The following is a 15767-nucleotide window of genomic DNA, read 5'->3' as shown; positions in this document are numbered from 1 at the left end:
AAATCGTCAATTTAATCTCTAAACTTTTTCACTTAAACCAATTTCGTCATCTATGATTTTTTTTCACCAATTTAGTTCTCAAACAATTTTATCAGATTCAATGTAGACTTATTAGGCGACGCCACCATATTTTATGTATTTCATATGGCGGGCCAGCCATATAATTGGAATGACAAGTTCGACTGGCTAATTATAGGGATTATAACCGAGACTTTTAGATGATTAAAGACAAAAACCGCTGAAAATTGAGAGAGAAGAGCACTGAAGAGAAACCCAACCAAGGTAATATTTTGGATCCTTATGGAGCAGCAGAGCAGAGTCGTGGCCGAAAATGGTTCCCCAGATGTCTACTGTATCAAATGTATTTGGTTCCAGGGCCTTTGAGAGATTCAGGTACGATCTGACGCTTTTAGAAGCAGCATCCAGAAGCGACAACTTGGGCAACGCTTTTGCTGGGCTGGTCAAGGAGTCCACCGCCACACTGCTCAACTCCGATGCCCGGAAGGGTTATCCCTACTCTGCTGGGGAAATCAAGACTTTGGTGATCTAGGCTTTGGTCTCCAAACACGCCGCTACCCTTCAAGCTCAACGCTTTCGCGATGCCAATCAAGCTTGTAACCACTTTTATTTCTGGTTCTCTAGTTGTGATCCATGGTGGCAGCACCACTACCACCGTCACCAGAATTTCCGCCACCTGAACCACTATTCCCACTACCTCCCCCGCCGGAGCCACCATTAGATACAGCAAATAGGCGAAAATGATCAGAACCCAGTTGTCTAAAACCAATTTTAGAGTAACCCAATTCTTTATACACAGGAGTTGAGGTTAAAGAAATTGAGTGATAGCAGCTTCTGAAGCTGAAGCCCCTACTGCTTATAGAAGTGGAGAAAGGTGGAATTTTGGGGGCACACCTAAAATGTGAAGTGGGTTTGCGAGAAAACTGTACAAAACGATACAGCAAGGGAGATTTGCGAACTAGTTTGGCTGGGCTTGAAGCCATTGTTGCTTGACATTGGATTGGAGTTTTGCAGAGGCTAAAGGTTTTAGAAACAGGATAGCCGGAGGAATCTCTCTAAATTGCCTCTCTAAATTTGGGAAATCTCAATTTTCAGAGGTTTTTGTCTTTAATCATCTAAAAGTTTCAGTTATAATCCCTATAATTAGACAGTGTAACTTGTCATTCCAATTATACCCTTGGCCCACCATATGAAATACATAAAATGTGATGACGTCGCCCAATAAATCTTACATTAAATCTGATAAAATTGTTCGAGGACTAAATTGGTGAAAAAAAATTATAAAGAACGAAATTGATTTAAGTGAAAAAATTTAGGGATTAAATTGGCGATTTGCCCCGTAACTTATAAGCCCCATCCCAACCCAAAGCTAGGCACCTACTCTGCTTTTCAAGTCCGCGATCTCCGTTCAGGTATATTTACTACTGCTAATATACATATACTCCAAGATTACTTAATGGTTTCTTGTATTTGCTGTCTCGTCGGTCTCTTCTAAGTCGGCCGTCAACTGGGTCTTCTTGGTAATCCCGGAATTTTACAGATTCCGGCGAGAAAAAGCTTCAATTTTTACTGGGATTTTTGTTGATTTATTTCTTGGAGTTTAACAGGAAAATTGATTGATTCATTGGTTTGATTGTTTGCAGGTTGACAGAGAATCCCGGCAAGCAAGTCCCTTTTTCAGTTTTAGCCCTAATCTTCACCAGGTAAATTCTACAATTTTTTGGGATTTTTTTTGTTGAATAGATTGATTTTCAGCATTTTTTTTGGGTTGTCGAAATTGTGGGTTGATTTTGTTGGTTTTAGAAGGGTTTAGGGTTGACAAGATTCCACATTGGCCCTGATTGGGTTTCTATCTTTCCTAAAGATACCAAAGGGAAAAAAAGGGAAAATAAGAAGTTAAAGGGGAGATGTTCTACTAAAATTAGCTAATTCAGTAATTCCAAGGTTACTTTATTTAATTTAGATATTAAATTGAGTATTTTGTTCAATGTTAACATATTATTAAGGTTTTTGAAGATTAGTGTTGACATAATTAGGTATTGTTGAAGTTCCTTGTTTGATGATGCAGGGGAGAATGCTTTCCTGTGTAGAAACTTTTCTACTTCAGAAGCATGAGAATATTTTTTGGTGTAGAAAGACTTGGTTTTGGAGCTCATTAGGTTCATTGAGCTCATTTTGTTAGTTGTATCTACTTCTTTTAGGGTCAATTGCTAAAATATTCTATGAATTTTTCACGAAATATTGTTGTCGTTCTTGAGATCTTTATCGTATGCCAATTTAGTAATTGAACTTTGTTCATCCTTTGGTGGTTGTCTTGTGGTCATTCTTATGGGCATATTGATTCATTAGCTTGTTTAGTCATTTGATTTGGAGCAAACGGGGAACTAAGGTTCAGTCCTCCAAAACTAAAGTCTTCTGGGACAAAAACTATTCTTTGGATTAATTTGACACCCAGTAAATGAGATGATTGTGATCAATTAATTTAGTGACTTCTCCATTGGATCTAAAGCTTGCCTGTTATAACATGCAAGAATAACCTTGTAAAAATTGTCCTTGAGAACTGGGATCCAAAACTATTATTAATTTGTACTTTCTCACTTATAAAATCAATTCAGCACTTTACAACTAACAATTTGTGCATTAATGGCAAACAAGTAGGATGGCCGGGTTTTAAAGAATTCCAAGATACAGAAACAGACCCAAGAAATCCAACGTTGGTCAAAGAACTAATGAGTGAGACAATATAAAGCCTATTTTAGTACTGCCTCCTGTTTTACAAATTCTACCCATATTAATATGCACCCACTTACACTCTCTACCTCTCTTTCCCAGTTCCCACCATCCCAAATACTTTGAGGTACTTGGATTTACAAGTTTTTAAAATCATTGAAGGTACTTGGATTCAAGACTTTCTACTTATAATTAAAAAAAAAAGAGTTAAGCAATTAGGAAGTAATAACAGATGTTCCAGAAGCCGGTAAACCCCGGCCCACCCATTTTCCCTTTCGTTTAGATTTTACCATCTCAAAACGAAGCATAGAGTCGGCGATAGTGGGAGTCAGAGCAAGAGAGAATAAAGAGAAGAAATTCCGAATCCCTAACCCTAATTTCTCAATATACTGTTTTCAATTAGTGAGCTCAAATCTCTCTGGTCAGTCCTTCTTCGCTTTAATCATTTCCATTTCTTTCTTCTTATTTTTGTTTTTCGTTTTGAAGTTCTGTGATGAATAAACCCTATAAACGTAGAAGTTTCCCCTTTTTGGTTGGGGTTCTGTAAAATTCAGGTAAAGTTGGTGAATTTTGCTAAGAAGTAGCTGGCTTTCAGTTTGTAATTACCTCTTTACTCTATTTTTATGCTGAATTCTTTTTTCATTTTTTTGGGCATACTCGTTGGGGTTTGGGATTTTTTGTGTTTGGCTAGCGACGAGTTATTCTTGCTTGCTGATTTGGTGATTTTTTTTTCTTTGAAGTCTGAATCTTAATGGGCTCTGTTCTTCGTCTAGACGGGTGAATTTCATCGTGATTGTTCTTTTCTGAAGTTGGTTACTTTGTTACGATAATATTTGTTCTCGTTTTCAGCATAGCCAGCTTTCTAACATGTTAGACTTTGTTTATTCATTTTGCTTGTGATTAGGATTTTGTAGTGATACGAGTTGATATGTGGACATATGAGGCGGAAATGTGTGTGAATGTTTGTCTTGAGGGACTTGAAAAGTTTGTGGATCGTCTGAAATGGGCTGGAAAGTGTACTCTAGTTCATGATCTTCATTGGGGGTGATACCCCTTCTCTTGTAATTGTGCTCATGTTTTAGGGAAAAAATGTCAATTTCCCAAAGGATTCCACCTTCTCCCTAGTTTTTCATTGTTAAATGGATTCCCTCCCTCCTTTTGATTTCAGCAAACAAAATAGTTAAAGAAAAACTCGTAGAGAGGCTATTGATAGGGCGTCATTTGTTAGTAATTTTATTAGTAATTTCCCCTTTTATCCCTGCCAAATATTGTGTTAATTGCGGATATCTACTTATATTTGGTTTGTGGACTTAATTTCAGGAATGAAACAGAAAACTACTAAAAAGGAGGGACTTTATGGAGAATATGGAGACTTCTAAGGGCTTCAATCCTTGGGCCCTTGGATTGGTGGGGACCACAAAGCTATAAGTCATTTGGGCTCTTCAAAGAAAGCTACAGAAAAGAGACTTGGGAGAAGAAGCACTTTGGAGGCTTTGTCCACATGTGTGGGGACCACCTAGATAGCTTTAGTCTATCTTTCTTTTGTCTCTTAAATAGGGATAACGTAGGGAAGGAAGATATCTCTAGTTTTAGTTTATCTTTTAGTTTAGTTTTTAGTCTAGTCTTTAGTTTTTTCTTTTCTTCTCCTGACTGGCCTCTGACACACGCCAGGTGTTCGACAATATTCCCCAACGGGAAAAACACCTTTTATTCCTTGCTTCCTAATAGAAAACGCAATGCCTTTGCAATTTATTAATTCGTGTGGTGATTTAATTATGCGGCGTGGCTAAGCCTTCCATCTAGTCAAGGGTCAACTCGACGGCGCAGTCCCGAAAATCTGTGAGATCTAATTAGTTTTCACGTGTTTCTTTATTTATTAATATTTGCACGTTGTCTGCTTGAATTTTTATGAGATTATTTTATTAATTGGATGTCAAGGGCCCGATGTTCAATGTGATTTATTAATCTCGTGCCAATTTAGTCAATTAAATCCGTAATTGTTTGATTGATTAATATTAGTGGCAACTGGTGTGTTTACACATTAGGGGAACGTGCGATCTAATTTAAATAACCCTCGTAGCGTGCTATTGATTAGGGCTAGGTTTTTCTAGTTATTAATGCAATTGGAAAATAAATTCCTATGGTCGTACCTAGGAGTATTTGCTGATTAGGGGTAATCAACGGTCGTACCTTGGTTATCAATAATTTAAGGAAAAATTGGTCGTCAGACTATAACTAGCCTATTAATAAATTAAGTGAACCTCTCCTGCATCAATGATCGGATAAATGGACTGTGCCTGAATAGTTGCATCCTTGGCTAGAATTTATTTATTCTTGATTTAATTCCTGCTATATTCGTGCTAGTTAATTATTTATTTTTAGTTGAATTGTTTAATTATTTTTAGTTTCATTCCGGTAAAACCCCCCCCTTATCAATTGGACTTTAAGAAGAGACAAATATCTCCAGTCCCTGAGGAGACGACTTTACTTGCCACTGTCTACTATTTTTGCCAACTAATTAATTCTGGTATATCGGATTCAGCAAACTCTTCGGGAACAGGGTGAATCAAGTAACCCATTGCACACCTAGAGTCCCTGCTCCAGTACCTAGGATTAATTATTGACAGCTCTTAGTGGTAGCTAGGTTCTACATTATTATTATTATTATTGCACAGGTTGACGACCTGTCAATTTTTGGCGCCGTTGCCGGGGACTGGCGTTATTATTTGTTTCTTTTTAATTTTCATTTTTTGCTCTAATTTTTTGGTACTTTTCTAGTGTATGCCTAGGTCCTCTCGTGCAGGTGAATTGATTTTTGACCCTGAAGTAGAGAAAATCGCGCGTAGAACAAGGAAAGAAACCAGACAGCTCAGAGAGGAGCACTCCAGGGCTACATCTCAGAGACCTGAGCCCGAAGTTGAACCAGCAGATTCGTTTGGTGACACTTCAAGTGATTTTTGCCAAGAGAGCGTCGACATGGCAAACACACAAACATTAAGGGAGTTGGCTGCTCCAAACTTGACCCAACAACCTCTTTGCATAACTTTTCCTCGCCTTAGTGAGAATGCAGCTTTTGAATTAAAACCTGGTTTAATACATTTGTTGCCTGTTTTTCATGGTCTGCCAGGAGAGGAACCCCACAAACACATGCAGGAATTTGATGTGGTGTGTTCGAGTATGAAACCTTCGGGAGTAACTGATGAACAAATTAAATTAAGGGCCTTCCCTTTCTCTCTCAAGGATTCGGCAAAGGACTGGTTATACTGTCTACCTGCAGGCATTATCACCACGTGGCCAGAGATGCAGAAAAAATTTTTTGAAAAATATTTCCCTGCATCCAGAGCTGCTAGTTTGCGAAAAGAAATATGTGGCATCAAGCAATTTCACGGAGAATCCTTATACGAATATTGGGAGAGGTTCACCAGGCTGCGTACCCGATGCCCGCATCACCAAATAAGTGATCAACTGCTGATTCAGTACTTCTACGAGGGATTACTGATGAACGATAGAAATATCATTGATGCAGCAAGTGGTGGTGCACTGGTGAATAAGACTACCCAGGAGGCATGGGACTTAATCGAGCGAATGGCAGAGAATTGCCAGCAGTTTGGTACGAGAGCAGATGTTCCTACGAGAAAGGTCAATGAGGTAAGTTCATCTTCCATTGAACAGCAGTTATCGGAATTAACCTCATTTGTTCGACAGATAGCTGTAGGAAATGCACAGCAGGCCAAAGTGTGTGGGATTTGCACGAATATTGGTCATACCACTGACTCGTGCCCACAGTTACATGAAGAGGGAATTGAGCAAGCAAATATGGCTGGTAACATGCCCATGCCACGTAGACAGTATGACCCCTATTCCAACTCATACAATCCGGGTTGGAGGGATCATCCAAATCTAAGCTATGGGGGAAATAAGCAACAAAATTTCATCCCCAATAGACAGCAGGGCTTCCAGCAACAATATCAAACAAGGAATCAACCCTCCTCTACCTCAGGTATGTCCCTAGAAGACATGGTTAAAACCATAGCCTCTAATACTATGAAATTTCAACAGGACACTGAGGCCAACAATCAAGAGATGAAAGCACGTATGCAAAATTTGGAAAATCAGATGAGTCAATTAGCCTCAATTGTCAACCGACTAGACTCCCAGGGGAAGGGAAAACTTCCATCCCAACCTGAGGTGAATCCCAAGAATGTAAGTGCAATGACCCTCAGGAGTGGGAAAGAGGTTGAAGGTCCAGCACCAGTGGCTCCGAAGGACAAGAATGAGGACCGTATTGAGAAGGAGCTTGAGGAAGAAGGAACTCCTGGCACAAATGAAGAGGTACTACGTAACCCAGTGGGTCCAGTTAAGCCTAACCCACCACCTTTTCCTAGCAGGTTGGAAAGGCCTAAAAAGCAAGACAAGGAAAAGGAAATTTTGGAGATGTTTAGGAAGGTGGAGATAAATATCCCTTTACTTGACGCAATTAAGCAAGTACCCCGGTATGCCAAATTTTTGAAGGACCTATGCATCAATAGGAAGAAATTGAGGGGAGATGAAAGGATAATCGTGGGAGAGAACGTATCTGCAGTGCTTCAAAGAAAACTTCCACCAAAGTGCGGAGACCCGGGTATGTTCACTATTCCTTGTAAAATAGGGAACACTAGCATTAGGAATGCCATGTTAGACTTAGGAGCCTCTATAAATGTGATGCCCAAGGCTATATATGCTTCTCTGAATTTGGGCCCCTTAAAAGAAACTGGCATTATAATTCAATTGGCTGATAGGACTAATGCTTATCCTGATGGGGTGATAGAAGATGTGTTAGTACAAGTGAACAATTTAGTGTTCCCTGCTGATTTTTATATTCTTGATATGGGTGATGAACGTTCTCCAAATCCATCACCAATTTTGTTGGGGAGGCCCTTCTTGAGCACGGCTCTTACAAAAATTGATGTTAGTAAGGGCACCCTAACGATGGAATTTGATGGAGAAATAGTTCATTTCAGTATATTTGAGGCCATGAAATATCCGTGTCATTCTAATGCTGTTTTTGCTGTGAGTATAATTGACCCTTTGGTGCAAGAAGTATTTGAGATTAATGGCAGGAATGAATTGGAGGTAGCAATCACCAAACATTTGGATCTAGAAGCAACCTGTGAAATGGAGTTAGGCATCAGTTTGCAAAGAATGGTTGGAGCCTTGCATTCACTTGGCCAAAGTCCTCTAAGGTATGATGTTGCTCCTATATTTGTGCCTGAACCACACCTAAAGCTATTACCTTCTATCGTGCAGGCACCTGAAGTGGAGCTGAAACCCCTGCCCGAGCATTTAAAGTATGTCTTTCTAGGTGAAAAAGAGACTTTACCAGTGATAATCTCATCCAAATTATCACCCACGGAGGAGGACAAGCTGCTGCGGGTTTTAAGGGAGCATAAGGAAGCTATAGGTTGGACAATTGCGGACATCAAGGGTATAAGCCCGTTCGTGTGCATGCATCGAATTCGCCTGGAAGAGGATGCTAGGCCGATAAGACAACCACAAAGGAGATTGAACCCCATCATGATGGAAGTGGTCAAGAAAGAGGTAATCAAGCTTCTGGACGTAGGAATTATTTTCTCTATCTCAGATAGCCCATGGGTGAGTCCGGTCCAAGTGGTGCCAAAGAAAGCAGGGGTAACTGCGGAAGAAAATCATGAAGGGGACCTTGTTCCAATTCGAAAGCCTACGGGTTGGCGCCAGTGCATCGATTACCGTAAATTGAACGCAGTGACCAAGAAGGATCATTTTCCCCTTCCATTCATCGATCAAATGGTTGAAAGGTTAGCTTGGCATGCCTATTATTGTTTTTTAGATGGTTTCTCTGGTTATTTTCAGATAGCAATTGCGCCAGAGGATCAAGAGAAAATAACTTTCACTTGCCCCTTTGGCACTTTCGCCTATCGAAGGATGCCCTTTGGATTGTACAATGCCCCTGCAACATTCCAGAGGTGCATGATTAGCATTTTTTCTGAGTATGTGGAGAGAATAATTGAGGTATTCATGGATGACTTCAGTGTCTATGGTGATAGTTTTGATGATTGCTTAGATAACCTGACATTAATTTTAAAGAGATGCATCGAGACTAACCTAGTGCTCAATTAGGAAAAATGTCACTTCATGGTTGAGCACGGGATAGTTCTAGGACATGTAGTGTCATCTAGAGGAATTGAAGTTGATAAAGCTAAAATAGATGTGATATCTGCTTTACCTTACCCCGTAACTGTACGGGAAGTTCGTTCTTTTCTAGGACATGCAGGTTTCTATCGTAGATTTATCAAGGATTTCTCAAAGATCGGGGCACCACTTTTTAGGCTTTTGCAAAAGGATGTCAGTTTTGAATTCAACGAGGAGTGCAAAGAAGCGTTCGAGAAGTTGAAGAAATTACTCACTTCTCCACCTATCATCCAACCTCCTGATTGGAATCGCCCATTCGAAATTATGTGTGATGCCAGCGACTACTCCGTGGGAGCAGTCTTGGGACAAAGGGTGGAGAAAGCGGCGCACGCAATATATTATGCCTCTAGAGCTTTAAATGGCGCCCAACTCAATTACTCTACTACGGAGAAAGAACTCTTAGCTGTTATTTTTGCTTTAGAAAAGTTTAGACCTTATTTGTTAGGTGCTAAAGTAATTGTGTATTCTGACCATGCAGATTTGAGGTACCTACTGACCAAGAAGGACGCTAAACCCCGCTTGATAAGATGGATATTGCTCCTGCAGGAATTTGACTTGGAAATCAGAGATAAAAAAGGAGCGGAAAATCTAGTAGCTGACCACCTAAGTCGAATACTGGTAGCGGAGGAAGAATTACCATTAAGGGAGTCTTTTCCTGAAGAGCATTTACTTTCTATCAATTCATCCCCTCCTTGGTTTGCAGATATTGTGAATTATTTAGTTACTGACAAATTGCCCGCAGGTTGGCCCAAGGCAAAAAGGGACAAACTAAAAAGCGATGCAAAGTACTATGTCTGGGATGATCCCTATCTGTGGAAACAAGGTGCTGACCAAATAATGAGGCGATGTGTAAGTGAAGGTGAATTCCAATCTATATTGACTTTCTGTCACTCTTTTGCATGTGGGGGTCATTTTGGACCTAAACGGACTGCTAGAAAAGTGTTGGAAAGTGGATTTTTTTGGCCTACCCTTTTTAAGGGATTGCCTACCTTATTTTGTAAGTATGGTTGATAAGGTCAACGAGTAGGTAAATTTTCTTCGTAGAGATCAAAAATGAACCCATACCCCAATGATTTTTTGTTGAGATTTTTTGACAGTGTGGGGTAATTGACTTTAAATGGCCCTTTTTCCTTCGTCTTTTTGGTTTTTTGTATATAATTGCCTTTGCCGTGGATTATGTCTCGAAGTGGGTGGAAGCAAAAGCCACCGTACATGAATTCCCAAAGTAGTTGCAGAATTCCGTCAAGTCGAACATCTTTGTTCGCTTTGGGGATAACCGCGAGCGATTGTGAGTGATCGGGGTACCCATTTTTGCAACAAGACGATTGTTACACTTTTTAGGAGGTATGGCGTTCTACATAAGGTTTCCACTTCCTACCATCCACAGACCAATGGCCAGGCTGAAGTCTCGAATAGGGAAATAAAGTCCATTTTGGAAAAGATGGTCCGCCCTGATAGGAAGGACTGGAGCTCAAGGTTGGAAGATGCTTTGTGGGCATACAGGACCGCTTACAAGACACCTATAGGGATGTCTCCCTATAGGTTGGTATTTGGTAAGCCTTGCCATCTTCCAGTTGAGTTCGAGCATAAAGCATTTTGGGCAGTTAAGCGATGCAATATGGATATTGAAGAGGGAGGAATTCAAATGAAGTTGCAATTACAAGAATTGGAGGAGATTCGTAATGAAGCCTACGAGAATGCTGTGATTTATAAGGAGAAAAACAAGATTTTTCATGACCAGCAAGTCTCTAGGAAGACGTTCGAATGTGGGCAAAAAGTTCTACTGTACCACTCAAAATTGAAGTTATTTCCGGGTAAGTTACGTTCTCGTTGGATCGGTCCCTTTGTGGTAACTAATGTCTTTGATTATGGTGCAGTGGAGATCCAGAGTCTAAGGACAGAGAAGAAATTTGTGGTGAATGACCATCGTCTTAAGTCGTATTATGAAGGGGTTCCAGTTGAACGGATGGAGACGATGCATGTGGAAGACCTGATTTGCTTATTTTGAGCAAATTATAGGTTATGTCTAGCCAAAGACATTAAAGAAAGGCGCTCGTTTGGGAGGCAACCCGAATATTGATTTTATTGGTTTTAGTTGTTTATTTCTTTCGTTTTGTCGTTTCTCCATTGGGTAGTATCAAGGCTAATATCTCCTCCACTGTGACCAGGAAGTGAAATCTTGGCGTGCGGTATTTGTGTTTTCTGAGACCAGAGGACGAAAACCAATCTTGGCGTGCCCGCGCGGTATTGGACGACCTAAACCATGTTTTTTATCAAAAAAAAACAAAAATATTAATTATTATTATTATTGTTTATTATTATTACTTTAAAAAAAATAATTTCAGATTTCAGATCTACGTTCAGATAGTTTTTGAAAAAAAAAAAAAAATTTCCCATTTTTTTTCTTCTTTTTTTTTCTTTCCTTCTTTCCTTCTTTCTTTCTTTCTTCTTCTTTCTTTCTCTCTTCTTCCCCGCTACTTTCCCCTCTTCCCCTTTTCCCCTTTTCGTTTCTTCAACCAGAGCCGCCGCCGCCTCCAAGCTCCACTGCGCCCCAGGCCACCAACGCGCGCCGCCTGACCGAGCTCCGCGACCACCGTCACCCGCCCTTCGCGCGCCGCCGCTGACCAGCACGCCGCAGCGACAACAGCCCAGCACGCCGCTGCCTGTCAGGCTGCCTGCGCCACCGCCGCACCTCGACAGCCGCGCGGCCATAGCCGCGCCACCAGCTCTCAGCGTCTCTCTCCAGCCCACCACCAGACGCCGCCGCCACCTGCAGCCCACAGTTACGCGCGACCCTCCAGCCAGCTCCGCCGCAGCTCTCCAACGGGCGACCACCGAAGCCGCGCCACCAGCAGCCGCGGCCCACAAGCCTCAAACAGCGCACCACCTCGCGCAACACTCAGCCTGCGCCACTCGTGACGCACAGCTCGTTGCCCCCTTGCCCGCGCACCGCCTCTAGTCCAACCCAACCTCCCTGGTGCCAGGTTTTTCTTATTAATTTAGTGGTCCCTGATTCTGATTTCTTGATGTTGGTGGGATTTTGAGGCTTGCGATTTCACTGAGTCGATTTGATTGAATTGCTTCTGTGTTCCTGGAGCCAGTGTATTGGGTCATGTCCTGCAACTGATTTGCCTGGTCTGATAATTGTCATTTGTTTCGGCTCTTGGGGTACTGTCTGGTGTTGTTGTATCTCGTAGTGGATTCCATTTCTTGGGCTATCCACTTGGATTTGGGATAGGACAAAGGACTTTGAGAGGCAACCATCTTGGATTTACTTATTTTCCATTTTAAAAAAATACAACCGTTAGAAAGCCCAAGTGCAATTGTATCTTAACTCGAACTGGAACATATGATGGAAAAGCTTGTACTTATTTCCTAGTCTTTGAACCAGACCTACTGGATTGTTTGAGTTAACCAGACACCAAACTATTTTGTTTTAATATCAGAATTGAGTTTAAAAACATGCATCCAAGTACCTTCAATGATTTTAAAAACTTGTAAATCCAAGTACCTCAAGGTATTTGGGATGGTGGGAACTAGGAAAGAGAGGTAGAGAGTGTAAGTGGGTGGATGTTAATATGGGTAGAATTTGTAAAACAGGAGGCGGGTACTAAAATAGGCTTTATATTGTCTCACTCATTAGTTCTTTGACCAACGTTGGATTTCTTGTGTCTGTTTCTGTATCTTGGAATTCTTTAAAACCCGGCCATCCTACTTGTTTGCCATTAATGCACAAATTGTTAGTTGTAAAGTGCTGACTTGATATTATAAGTGAGAAAGTACAAATTAATAATAGTTTTGGAGTGAATGTTGTAATTAACCTTTTTATTGTTATTTCTGTATGCCATTTATGGTGTATATTAGTGGTGTTTGTTGTGTATTATAAATAGATAAGAAATAAAATGAAGATGAATAAATTGAAGAGGTAAGCTTTTGATTAATCAATACGAAGTGGGGGCTAACATTCTTATTTTCAAATGCTACTGTTTAACCTTTCTAGTGAAGGAAAAAGTAACGCTAAAAAATGACTAAAAAAAGTTTAACTTGTAAACCTCCTTCTCCAACTTGATTAAGTAGTAAGAATTTTTTGGGACAATTATTAAAAGAACTCCACTTGAAGGATATTGCATCCTGAAAAAGTTTTAGGGCTGGGTAGCGGACCCTGAAAAGGAAGAATAGGAAGTAGTATCAGAACCTGGAATGCCCCAACCCACCCATTTCTTTTTCCTTTGGGTTTTGTTGAGTTTTTATGTGAAACATAATGTAGAGTCAGCAAGAGTGAAAGTCTAAGAGAGCGAGAATAAAAAAATGAAATTCCAAATCCGTAACTCTAGTTCCCCTATCGACAATTCTGAATCTGCAGCTTGTAGTGACCTCTTTACTCTCTCTTTATGCTGAGAAAGTTTCTTATTATTCCTTGGTGGTTGGGGGATATTTTCTGTTTGGTTAGTGATGAGTTCTCCTTGCTTATTTTAGTTGGTGTTGTTTTTGCTGAAATCTGAATCTTGATGCTCTAATGAATTTCATTGTGATTAGTTTATTCTGAAGTTGGTTGTTCTGTTACTGTAATTTATTTATTTTCATTTTAAGAAAAGGTGGCTTTCTAACATTTTTTATTCGTTAGTTTATTTTGCTTGTACTTGGGATTATGTAGTGATTCCACTTGATGTATGTGAACATATGTGATGAAATATGTTTGTGAATGTTTGTCTTGAGTGAATTGAAAAGTTTGTGGATGGTCTGAAGTAGGCATGAACTCATACCTAGTTTATGATCTTTAAGGGGGTAATACCCGTCTCTTGTAGTTGTGCTCATTTTTGAGGTCTTCATCGTGATAAAGCTTCATGAAGTCATGAGTTATCAGAGCATGATATGCTAGGAAGTAAAAATAGTGTGCTGCATGTGTTTTTTGTTGGTTTGTTTTTAACTTTTTTGTGAACTTTTTGCAGACCATCTGGAAATGTTGGGCAATTTGCCGATATTGCCTTTACCTGCACCCCCTTCTGATGGTAATCTTGGGCCTTTACCACTAGCTCAGATAACTGAAGAAGACGAGAAACAGAATGGAAGTCAAGAGGATCTGAGCAAAGCTGACAAATCCAACTCAGCTCCTATTTCGGTTGCGACTCATACGAGAACTATTGGTATTATTTATCCTCCTCCAGATATCAGAAACATTGTTGACAAGACATCTCAGTTTGTGGCCAAGAATGGTCCTGAGTTTGAAAAGAGGATTATCGCTAGCAATGCTGGGAATCCAAAATTTAACTTTTTGAATGCCTCTGATCCATACCATGCATACTATCAGCATCGTTTATCTGAAGCTCGTGCACAAAATCAGGTTTCTGCTCTGCAGCCATTGCAACTGGCAGATTCAGCTGCTCCTGAGTCTGCAGCTGCTGCCCCGGCTGCTGATGGCAAGGATGCGATTGCAAAGCCTGATCCGTCGGTGCAGTTTAGGCCTGTTCGTAAAATTCTTGAACCCCCTGAAGCAGAGCAGTACACTGTTCGTCTCCCTGAAGGGATTACAGGGGAGGAGTTGGACATAATTAAGCTTACTGCCCAGTTTGTCGCAAGGAATGGGAAATCATTTTTGACTGGATTGACCAGTAGGGAGATTAACAATCCTCAATTTCTTTTTCTAAAACCAACCCATAGCATGTTTATGTTTTTTACATCTCTTGCGGATGCTTATTCGAAAGTATTGATGCCTCCAAAAGCGTTAACAGATAAGTTGAGAAAGAGTGTAACTGACATGACTACGGTGCTTGAAAGATGCCTTCATCGCTTGGAGTGGGAACGGTCGCAGGAGCAGGCTAGGCAGAAAGCTGAAGATGAGATAGAACAGGAGCGATTACATATGGCCATGATTGATTGGCATGACTTTGTTGTAGTAGAGACCATAGACTTTGCAGATGATGAGGATGAAGATTTGCCCCCTCCTATGACCCTGGAGGAGGTTATACGAAGAAGCAAGATGACGGGTATGGAAGAAGAGGAGATCATTGAGCCTGGAAAGGAAGTAGAAATGGAAATGGATGAAGAGGAGGTGCAACTTGTTGAGGAGGGCATGAGGGCAGCTAGTCTCGAAGAGAATGGGGACCTGAAGAATAATGAAGCTAAGGTTACAATAGATGAAGCAGAACCACCTATGAGGATAGTAAAGAATTGGAAGAGACCTGAGGAGAGGTTACCTGCTGAAAGAGATCCAACTAAATTTGTTGTGTCTCCAATAACTGGTGAGCTGATTCCTGACAATGAGATGTCTGAACATATCAGGATCTCTTTAATTGATCCAAAGTACAAGGAGCAGAAGGAGAGGATGTTTGCAAAAATTAGGGATACAACTCTTGCTCCTGATGATGAGATCACAAAAAATATTGTTGGACTTGCTCGAACCCGTCCTGATATTTTTGGTACTACTGAGGAGGAAGTCTCTAATGCTGTTAAGGCAGAGATCGAGAAGAAAAAAGATGATCAACCAAAGCAAGTCATTTGGGATGGGCATACAGGAAGTATTGGTCGTACAGCAAGTCAGGCCATGTCTCAGAATGCTGGTGGAGAAGATCTAAATGAAGCAGGCAACAGTGATATGAGAAATCTTCCAGGTCCTGCAGCTCCTCCTCCTCCCAGACCTGGCATGCCATCAATTAGACCTCTTCCTCCACCTCCTGGACTTGCCTTGAATATCCCTAGGCCTCCTAATACTGTTCAGTATTCAACCCCAACTGGTCCCGGTGTTTTGGCTCCACCTCCACCTAGGCCTCCAGTCGTCGGTGTTCTGCCTAGACCTGCACCTCATCCGATGTCAA

The 15767-nt window shown here is 40.9% G+C and overlaps 1 protein-coding gene and 1 long non-coding RNA gene across 2 annotated transcripts in view; both read left to right on the top strand.

Moving 5' to 3' along the window:
• The first annotated feature begins 1345 nt into the window (after positions 1–1345).
• On the top strand, positions 1346–2213 carry LOC113782963. Its single transcript, XR_003469872.1, has 3 exons — positions 1346–1430; positions 1662–1721; positions 2087–2213. It is a non-coding gene; the product is annotated as an uncharacterized LOC113782963 (long non-coding RNA).
• Positions 2214–3161: 948 nt separating this feature from the next.
• LOC113782086 (probable splicing factor 3A subunit 1) overlaps positions 3162–15767 on the top strand; it is a 17586-nt gene continuing 4980 nt past the window's right edge. The window contains exons 1-2 of the mRNA XM_027327998.1: positions 3162–3169; positions 13905–15762. Coding sequence (XP_027183799.1) covers positions 13916–15762 — 1847 coding nt within the window. The 5' untranslated portion in view covers positions 3162–3169; positions 13905–13915. The remainder of the gene's footprint in view (positions 3170–13904; positions 15763–15767) is intronic.

This window comes from Coffea eugenioides, chromosome 9 (assembly GCF_003713205.1).
Source record: "Coffea eugenioides isolate CCC68of chromosome 9, Ceug_1.0, whole genome shotgun sequence".
NCBI classification, from domain to species: Eukaryota; Viridiplantae; Streptophyta; class Magnoliopsida; order Gentianales; family Rubiaceae; genus Coffea; species Coffea eugenioides.
Note: the sequence above shows the minus strand (reverse complement) of the source record. Positions and strands in the feature narration are given on the sequence as shown.